General features: G+C 44.8%; 1 protein-coding gene across 1 annotated transcript; it reads left to right on the top strand.

Annotated features, from left to right (window-relative positions):
* The first annotated feature begins 9,696 nt into the window (after positions 1-9,696).
* Positions 9,697-10,497, top strand: FAM220A (family with sequence similarity 220 member A). The gene has a single exon (XM_007448879.1). It carries the CDS (start codon positions 9,697-9,699, stop codon positions 10,495-10,497), a length of 801 nt encoding a protein of 266 aa, XP_007448941.1.
* Positions 10,498-10,788: the final 291 nt, after the last annotated feature.

Here is a 10,788-nt window from a genome sequence, read left to right as displayed (position 1 = left end):
TATACATCTTTGAAAAGGAATAAAGTTCTTTTTTGTCTGCGCCGTGCGGCTTGCAGGATCTTAGTTCCCTGACCAGTGGTCGAACCCGTGCCCCCTACAGTGCAAGCAAGGAGTCTTAACCACTGGACCACCAGGAAAGTCCCAGGAATAAAGTTCTGATACCTGCTACACCTTGATGAACCTTAGGGACACTATTCATAGAGACAGAATGTAGAAGGTGGTTGCCAGGGGCTGGAGAGGGGGAATGGGGATTGTTTAATGGAAACAGTTCTAGTTTGGAATGATGAAAAAGTTCTGGAAATGTGTGGTGGTGATGGATGGTAGATTTTATGTATATTTTACTGCAGTTTTTTAAAAAGTACTAGAAAAGTGATTATGCTGTTGGTTGTTGTGGCAGTGTTAAGTTGCCATAGAAGTTTCTAAGAGCCTATTCTTAATTTTGTTCTTGTATGATCACAGTAACAAACTCGGGGGTGTGGCCAGGGTCCAGTGGCTTGTACATTTTTAAGGATTTTGGCTTACTCTGAGTGAAATGGGAAACATTTCACTGAGATGTGACCTCATCTGATTTGCTTTTATAAAGGATCATTTTCTTCTTATTATTAAAAAAAAGGTTTATTTTTTCTTTTAAGGATTTTTTTTTTTTTTTTTTCCCTGCGCAGCATGGCTTGCAGAATCTTAGTTTGCCAACCAGGGATTGAACCCAAGCCCCATCAGTGAAAGTGCCGAGGCCTAACCACTGGACCGCCAGGGAATTCTCTAAAGATCATATTTTTTAAAAACCTTTATTATGGGAATATTCAAATATACACAGAAGTGGAGTACAGTTGTCCCTTGGTACCTGCAAGGGGTTGGTTTCAGGACCCCTGGGGATACCAAAATCCACAGATGCTTAAGTCCCTTGTATAAAACTGTGTAGTATTTGCATGTAACCCGTGTACATCTTCCCTTATACTTGAAATCATCTCTAGATTACTTTTAATACCTAATACAATGTAAGTGCTATGTAAATAGTTGTAAACACAATGTAAGTGCTATGTAAATAGTTGCTAGCACACAGCAAATTCAAGTTTTGCTTTTTGGAACTTTCTGGAAATTCCCCCCCCCCCCCAAAAAAAAATTCTGTTTTTTTCTGTTTCCTCTTGGTTGAATCCTCAGATGCGGAACTTGCAGATATGGAGGGCCACCTGTAGTATAATGAACTCCATGTATCCATCACTTCTTTTCAGTAAGGATCAACTCTTTGCTAATCCTGTTTTATCTTTTCTCCCCAGTCCTGCACTGTGTCCATCTAATCACCCCACACCGGAGTATTTTAAATAAATCCCAGACAGAACAGATCACTCTTCTGGTTTGTTGCTTAGTTTTTACTTTGAAGTAATTTGCCTTACAGAGGTTGCACATCAGTGCATAGACCCTTCCCCCAGCTTCCTCTAATGTTGACATCTTACCTGGCCAGAGAATAGGCATCAGAACTAAGAAGTGAACGTTGGTGCAATACTCTTTGGATTTCACCAGTTTTTTCCACCAGTGAATTTTTTTCTGTCCCTGGGCCCCACAGTGCATTTAGTTGCCATGCCTTAGTCTCATCCAGTCTGTAATTTCCTTAGTCTTGTCTTTTATGTCTGTCAGTTGTTTTTTCAACTTTTGGGTGTTTTTCACTTTTTGGCTGTTGTGAGTACTGCCATGCACATTCTACAGGCACACCTTAGGTATTGTGGGTTCGGTTCCAGACCACTGCAATAAAGCGGTTATCGCGCTAAAGCGAGTCACGTGAACTTTTTGGTTTCCCAGTGCATGTAAAAGTTATGTTTACACTATACGGTAGTCTATTAAATGTGCAATAGCATTATGTCTAAAAAGTGGACATACCTTAATTAAAAAATACTTGATTGCCAAAAAATGCTAACCATCATCTGAGCCATTGAGTCGTCATTATTTTTGCCGTAGTAACATCAAAGGTCACTGATCACAGACCACCATTACAAATACAATAGTAATGAAAAAGTTTGAAGTATTTCAGGAATTACCAAAATGTGCAGATACGAAGTGAACAAATGCTGTTGGAAAAATGGCACCAATGCGGGGTTGCCATAAACCTTCAGTTTGTAAAAAACACTGCGAAACGTAATAAAGCGAGGTCTGCTTGTATAGGTGTTGTGTGGGCATGTGTTTTCATTTCTCTTGGTTATGTACCTAGGGGTGGAATTGCTGGGTCATATAGTAACTCTGCATTCAGCCATTTCGAAGAGATCACTCTTACTTCACGGTAAGAGTGGAGGGTGGAAGCAGGGAGACCCTTAGATTAACAGGAGAGGATGCTGCTGGTTTCTCAGGGCGCAGCAGTGGGGGTGATGGGAGGAGGTTGCACTGTGGGTGTGTCTTGGTGTTTGAGCCAACAGGCTTGCCTGCCTTAAAGGAAGAGGTGGTGTGAGAGAAAAGCTCATTAGCATCTCTTTGTGTGTGAACTATACATGTTCTTTACCCACTTTTCTGGTGGGTTGTTCGTGGGTTTCTTGGAGCCACCAAGAAACCCACCAACTTATCAGACACCTTATCAGTTGTCTGTGATAAGAGTTGAAATTTTTTTCCAGTTAGTATATTTTTGACTTTGCTTATAGTGTGTTTTTGCCATACTGAAGTTTATGTAGTCAAATTTAATAATCTTTTCTGACTTTTGGGTTTTGTCATAGTTAGAAAGGTCTTCCAAATGCTAAAGATATAAGGAATTCACCTGTTATTTATTCTGGTACTATTATATCATGTTTCACTTTTTTTTTTTTTTTTTTTGCGAGCAGCCTGCTATTTCTTTTTAAATTTATAAATGTGATAGCTTTACAAATCTCTTGGAGGATAACATACTTAAAATTTTCTTTTGTTTTCAGCATTAATTCTGTGTTCTCTTTGCGGGCCTCTCACTGTTGTGGCCTCTCCCGTTGTGGAGCACAGGCTCTGGACGCGCAGGCTCAGCGGCCATGGCTCACGGGCCCAGCTGCTCCACGGCATGTGGGATCTTCCTTGACCGGGGCACGAACCCGTGTCCCCTGCATCGGCTGGAGGACTCTCAACCACTGTGCCACCAGGGAAGCCCCGTGTTTTACTTTTAAATGTAGAGTGTTGGAATTTATCCTGGTATATGGTGTATGATGTTGATCCAAACTGACCGTTCTCTGAACAGCACTGCCGGGAGAAACCTCGTGTGTATGACATTCTTGTCCTTGTACGTACATTCACTAGAAAGCAAGTTTCGAGAAGACAGAGCCCTTTTGTCTGCTTGGTGCACTGTCCTGATACCAGCGCCTAGAACAACGCCTGGCTTAGGGGCTCCGTGAACGCTCGCTGATTGAATCTGTAGCAAAAAATCATAGGTGTAGAATCCCAAAGGAAAGGTTATACTCATTTGTAAATAATTTTCAAAGTCGTTGCCAACTTGCCTTCCACGGAGGTGCTGCACTGTGTGCTCCCTCTGGCCATGCGGGCGGCCCTCTGGTTGCTCCCCGTTCCCTGTGGCCACTCCAGCCTGGGCCTCGGCCTCTGTCCCCCACTGCAATGTGCTGGTCTGTGCTTAGGCCACTTCTGTGTTGCCATCCAGTGGTCACTTCTCTATCCTCTGCTTTACAGACCCCCTCAGCAGCGTTTTGTCCAGTGGTGCTAGGTCCGTGTTGCCATCCAGTGGTCACTTCTCTGTCCTCTGCTTTACAGACCCCCTCAGCATTTTGTCACTGGTTCCCTCTAATGCTCTTGCTGATAATGGTACTAATAGCAGTTGTTTCTTGGATGCCACAGGCTGCTGGTCAGAGAACATGCTAGGTGCTTTCACATGAAGAGTCCTCACACATCCTGAGGAAAGAGGACACAGCCTAGCTCAGCCATCCTTCTCGCCTCTCGGCCCTCAGACGTGTGAGCGCACCTTTGAGCCTTTGGGTGACCGAAGCAGGGGACAGAGTAGTGGCCCGCAGGAGCTGCACAGCCAGCTTAGAGCACAGGTGTGATTTGGACGCGCTGAGTGGTTTGCAGCAGGAAGTTGGTCCCTGTGGTCTGCTTCCTGTGCTTATGATTCAGTGTAATGCAGAGATGGCCCAGGCCTTCCTGTTTCTCATCCTCTAAACTGTGCAGCAGCAGCTTGAGCAATTTGTTACTCAGCTTGTGTGTGTCAGCTGCCTCCTCAGGCTGATGTTTCAGTGGTGAGCTCAGTGATGGTCAGGTCTGCTAATGCTCACCTCTGCTCGAGAGCTGTGAGTGTGTGATATCACTCATGTGTGGGACCTAAACATAACACAAATGAATGTACACGCAAAGCAGAGACAGACTCACAGGTACAGAAAACAAACTGGTGGTTACCGGGGTGGGGGGGGCAAATTAGGGGTATGGGATTGACAAATACAAACAATGATGTATAAAATAGATAAGCAACAAGGATATATTGTATAGCCATCATCTTGTAATAACTTTTAATGGAGTGTCATCTGTAAAAATACTGAATCCACTATGCTGTACACCTGAAATTAATATAATATTGTAAATCACCTATACTTCAATTTAAAAAAAAGGCCGTGAAGCCAGGTGGCCTTGGAGCGCATTTGTGAGCTGTCACCAGGCAGAACCCCCATCAAGCCCGTTGTTGTCTAATCTGGCTGGGCAGCCCCTGCTCCATTAGCTGTGTCTGCGCCCCCAGCCCCGCGCCGGCCCGCTTTGGGAATAGCCTTGCCAGCTGGCTTTCGGGAGCACAGAGGCTGGGATATTTTTAGTTTCCAGAGCAATGGTATCCAGCCCATCACGTCCCTGAGGCCATTAATAGCCCAGGTTAGGGAAGGTAAGGTGTTGGCCGTCCAAGAGGGCACAGCTGCCTAACTGGGTCAGGCCTGTTGTCACGCAGCAGGTCAGCTGCCTCCACAGGTGGGGACTCTGGTGGGAGAGACTGCTCCTGTCCGCCCCGAGGATCGTGGACACACCAGACAACCTCGTCTCCCTGCACACCTCACCCCCTCTGGCCTCTGTGGTTCCATTTTCAACCTTTGTCATTCTCTGAGGGGGCAGGGGGAGGCACCTGTCGGGGAGGTACAGAGTTTAAGTTCAGGAATTTACTCCCAGTCCTGCACTTTGCTTTTCCTGAATCATACTGTCTTGAATTTCAGAATAGACTTCCCTCATTCTGGGGCAGGGAGGGTGTGTGTCAGTTTTTGTGGATAAGATGGTTTGCCATAACTTATGCTGCTTATTATTTTGTAGACTTAACATGGGGGTTGAGGGGTGGGAAATGATGAGAGAGCTGGGGCCGAGGATGGTTAGTTATATAATTGTGCATATTTTATTTGGTATGATATAGTGTGCCAAGATGTATGTATTCAAAAGTACAGTGAGAATAAACCACAAAAAATATTTCACAGATGACTGCGTGTTTGGAAATTACTTGAAAATTATTTCTGGCTCTCAAAATATAAGTAATGTGTGTAACTGTCTAATATCAAAAGAGGTGGCTGGTTGAGGGCTCAGAGCCAAAATGTTTTACTGACCTGCTGAAGTATTCTTAAGGTAATTGAATAGTTTATTAGTGCATTTACTAAAGAACTAGGAGACCTTCAGTAAGCAGTTTATTCTGTCATTATTAAATGTATGATTACATTAATAGTATCTTATTCAAAATATTTTAACACAATTCTGGCAACACTTCATCTTTCTGAATGGTACTAAGTCCTCATACAAGGACATAATAAAAGTAGTTAGAAACTAATTTTCCTGAGAGTTGGCGCACATTAAGTGACCTGTTTTTCTTAAGAATTTTTTTAAACCTGTTCTAATATGTATTAAAAATATATTTAGGAATGCTTCCATTTCAGGAAAATGTTCATTCTTAGTACATTTCAGATCAGTAAAATAAATGTAAGGTTTAAAATAACATGCTTTGGAGAGTTAATTTGAGAGAACTGTCAAGAGAAGTTAATTAGATTTGACTTGGTGAACTTTGAAAGTGTTTGTTTTGATTCGTAGCTGGAGTTGCACCTCTTAAAAGTACAAGTGTAACTATGTGAGGTGATGGATGTTAACTTGTGATCATTTTGCAATATATAGAAATATCGACTTACTATGTTGTATACCTGAAATTAATACATTTTATGTTAGTTATATCTCAACTTAAAAAAAAGAATTGCACCTTATGTTTGCATATGGCTTCATACTGCTCAAATATATTTGTATCAGTTGTTATATGTAATAATGGTCACACTTGTACAGATAAAAAGTTTTGAGCATGCCCTGTGGAGATACATATATCTCCATGGTATAAATAAGCATATACATACTATTTTTATAAACTATGTATTTTGCTCTACCAAAATATGGTATATATTATAAAACATAGAAAAAGTTACAAGGGGAACAAGGTAAAAATGAACTAGGCAAAGATGTTCTGATATTTTCTCCCATGCTCCTTGAGTTGGGGGCACCCCACTTGAACAGCCGCTGGCCTAGTGGAGTGAAGAGTTCTTCAGAGTTTACCTGACGCTTAGTTGTTTGTAACCGCCGTTACATAGGGAACTATGTAACCGCCCTCTTTTTGAAGCGCTCTTTTTTTTTTTTTTTGCGGTACGCGGGCCTCTCACTGTTGCGGCCTCTCCCGCTGCGGAGCACAGGCTCCGGACGCGCAGGCTCAGCGGCCATGGCTCACGGGCCCAGCCGCTCCGCGGCACGTGGGATCTTCCCAGACCGGGGAACGAACCCCGCGTCCCCTGCATCGGCAGGCGGACTCCCAACCACTGCGCCACCAGGGAAGCCCTCCCGAGGCGCTTTGAGTCTCCCTCCTTAGTGGCTTTGGGGGGCCCCTCGCCCGTCCGACCTTTAGATCCTGGGGACCCCTGTCTTCTGTACCTCTGCCTTCTCTCTTGACCTGTTATACCGGGCCGTCATGTTACCTGCCTCCGCAGAGCTGGCGACTTCTGAGTCGAGGTCCCCAGCCCTGACCTCTGTCTTGAGGTAGAGGATTTACTGATCCACCTGTTCGCCAGAGCCCGCAGCCCAGCTCTGCTGCCCAGCCTGAGCATCTTCCCTGCTTTCCAGACCTGCTGCTCTCCCGCTTTGCGGTTAATAACACCTTCATTACCCAGAACTGAAAGGAGACCTGCGGGTCATGTCACCTTCTGCACCTAGTCAGTCACCAACTTAAAAAAGATTCTTCAGTTTCTCTCCCCTCTTTACTCTCACAGGCTTACTTCCTTTTTTCCCCTGCAGTATTAGAATAGCCTCCTAATTGGTCTGTTTAAGGTGATTCCTTTCCAGTCTAGCCACCACCCTGCCTTAGCCCGGTGGCGGGGTGGGGGTGGGGGCAGGGGCGTGCCTCTCACTGTCAGCCCTGCTCCTCAGTGGCTCCGCAACCCCGTTGCTCAGCCCTCTTTGCTTCCTCCCTCAGCCTCCAGTAATACTTACCTGCTGTGTTTTCTTCCCAGTGTACTCTCTTTCAATTTAAAAAAAACTTACACAGTCATAAAGCTTAATGAGTCTCCCGGTGCCATGAGATTAGTTAAGAGAAACAGCAGTTTCCTGTCTCCCATTTCTCCATCCAGCCGACTGCTTGCAGCTACAGCTGGTTCTCTTTAGTGTTTACTTCTCTGTCGTTAAATTGCACGCTCGCAGTGTTGCTTCTTGACTTTTCATTTTTTTGAGTTAGTCTTTGTCTTACTGTAGGAGAAGTCAGACGCAGCTGCCTTCTACCTGAACCCACATTTCCATCCCTCCTCCTTCCAAAAAGAGTTACTGCATTTTAGCTAGGTTGCTGTTCCTTAGGCTAGCCTCTTAGAAAAATTACTGAATACAAAGTATGTATTTTTGAAGTTGAAGCATTTATCGGTGTTCTCTCCGAGGTATGCTCCTTTTTAAAGGAACATGTGTCAGACACTTTTTCAAAGTCATCAATTAAGGAGGGAACTAGTAAGATGTTATAATCAGTGTAAAGCAGAATTTAGACAAAACACATACATACAGTGAGGAATACTAAAGTGAATTTACAAATAGATGCAAAACTGGTCAATATGCATAGGGCAGTAATCCGTTGCATTCCTCTGGACAATATTAATTTCCATTTCTTTGGACAGGAAATCACTTGCCTTTTAAGTTTTCTACAACTTAGAGCTGTGAAGCGTCAAAGAGAAAGTTGTGGAGCCCTGTAAATAAATTAGATAACGCAGAGGATGCACTAGACAGCACACCCAGTAGTGTTGTTTTTTGGGTCCATTTCAAAGCCTTTCACAGTTTTTCCTACATCTTCCCCATTTGGAGCATAATGTGTCACAGAAAGATTATTCTTGGTAACAGAAAAAAGGCTGGTCTCAGTGGGTTTGCAGGTGCCTCAGGGTCAGTGACCACATGGGCCACCTCGAGTTTGCTCTTGAACAACTGGTGAAGTCACAGATCAACTTCTGTCCAGAAGTTTTCATGTGGAATCTGAGAGTGGAGAACTAAGCCCAAGAAGCTTTCTCCGCCATATTTTTACCTGCAGTACATAAAAATCTGGGTGAATTCTTCTCTTATGGGGGCTCCGAAATTTGCTGAGATTCCTGACTAGCCGGCGGGTGATCTGAGGCTGGAATCTTGGATCCCAGGAGCCCTCCAGGCTGGTTTTCCTGGGAGGGCTTTGTAGACATCGGATCCATAAGTAAAGTTGCCCTTGATTCCTTAAAAGTGGCTTGTCGTGCCTGAGTCACTGAGACTCATTCTCAAATAGGACACTTTGGTAAGACCTCGGTTGCCTAATTGTGTCATCCAATTTATCCTGGTTAAAGGGAGGACAGATTTTTTAAATTTATTTTTGGCTGCGTTGGTTCTTCATTGCTGCGTGCGGGCTTCCTCTGGTTGTGGCAAGCGGGGCTCCTCTTCGTTGGCGGTGCATGGGCTCTAGGCATGTGTGCTTCAGTAGTTGCGACACATGGGCTCAGTAGTTGCGACCCGTGGGCTCAGTAGTTGTGGCTCTTGGCCTTAGTTGCTCCACGGTATGTGGGATCATCCCGGACCAGGGATCGAACCCGTGTCTCCTATTGGCAGGTGGATTCTTTTTTTTTTTTTTTTTCTTGCGTTATGCGGGCCTCTCACTGTTGTGGCCTCTCCCATTTGCGGAGCACAGGCTCCGGACGCGCAGGCCCAGCGGCCATGGCCCACGGGCCCAGCCGCTCCGCGGCATGTGGGATCCTCCCGAAATGGGGCACGAACCCGCGTCCCCTGCATCGGCAGGCGGACCCTCAAGCACTGCGCCACCAGGGAAGCCCAAGCAGGTGGATTCTTAACCACTGTGCCACCAGGGAAGCCCCCAGGAGGACAGATTTTTTATCGAACCTACAGGAATAACTATATTGCCACGAAAAGTGCAGAGCCTCAGAATGTATACTTTTATTATTTTTAAGTATTTTTAGGAAACACTGCATTAATAAACTACTGTTCTTTTTGTTGTGGTTTCTAATTGGTAGGTTGGTAGGTTGATAGGTTGATATCCTGTTTCCTGTCACAGTGTAGGTATCCTTGGGGTACCGGAGACTGTCAAAGAGATCTTTGTATTTGTTGGGAAATAGCTGTGTGTGGACTCTCTTAAGACCCTGTCTTCATTATTACACTTTAATTTGTTGGTCTTTTCCAGGTTCATATTGAGATCCATTGAAGGCCTTCCGTGGACTGACAGGCGTGTCCTGGGGCTCAGGGTGTCAGAGAACACACAGCATGAGGGACGGAAGGGGGACTCTCAGCACCTGCCTCGCAGAAGAGAAGGGAGCGGGCGATGACTCGGAAAAATTACTGTACAGGGAACTGTTGTATAAGAGGATGCAGGAGGAGAGCGCTTGCCCATCAGATAGAACTTCCAGGATGAACAAGCCTGCGGTTGATGTAAATGGAACTCCACAAAATGAGGAGTTACCACTGGAAATGAAAAATGATCTGAGTGAGGTCAGCCTCTTGCTTCACGATGGCAACAAAGTGCTCGCATATCTGCAAGAACCAGTACGAAGAAATTCAGCTCCGGCAGCTGCTCAGAGCAAGACTGTCGATCCGTTCTTTGCTCCCACAGAAGAGCGTTTTGCTGGGGCATCCTGTGGTGTCAGGGGAGCTTATGGTAGGGACTGGCTGAGAGGTGGGCCCAGGGCCACCGACAGCCACGGAGGATGGAGCCACAGAGGAAAGCCTTGGGGGTCAGGACTACCGTGCCATCAAAAATGGTTAGAAATGGGGATTTCTGAGGAAGAACCACCAAGTGCTTTTCTGGAGAAGCTGGACTCTGAGTTGGAACCCTCTTGCCTACGTTCCATCCTGTCTGCACTGCTGCACGCACATCCCCAAATATTCTTGAATTATGAGACAAAATGTGTATTCCCTGGCCATTCAAAGCCCATGTTTTCAGAGCAAAGAGGAGAATACAAGAAAATGCTTTCACGAGTAAAAAGTACCGCAGATGATCTGCAGGAACCACTGGCGTTACTGGCTCTACAAGCTTCTGAATTAGCAAATCTCTTATGCCATAGTTAAGGTACAGGCAGAACAATAAAAATAGATTAATTTAAAAAGTTGTCCTAGAATAATTTCTTTTGCATTAAGTCTGGATGCACAGGGTGCAGCCATGAAGCTCCTGCTTTGGTTTGTATGACCAGACATACTTAAAGTCAGTGGAATTTAAACTCATGGAAAGCTGGTTGATACAGAAGGAAATTTTTGAGTTTTAAATTGTGCTTGAAAGACACTCAGAATTGGGAAGCCATGTCAAGGAGAATATTGATATATCCTATATAAATATCAGATTAGAATCAAAAGATTTAACAA

The sequence above is a fragment of the Lipotes vexillifer genome, unplaced genomic scaffold (assembly GCF_000442215.2).
Source record: "Lipotes vexillifer unplaced genomic scaffold, Lipotes_vexillifer_v1.1 scaffold778, whole genome shotgun sequence".
NCBI lineage: Eukaryota > Metazoa > Chordata > Mammalia > Artiodactyla > Lipotidae > Lipotes > Lipotes vexillifer.
Note: the sequence above shows the minus strand (reverse complement) of the source record. Positions and strands in the feature narration are given on the sequence as shown.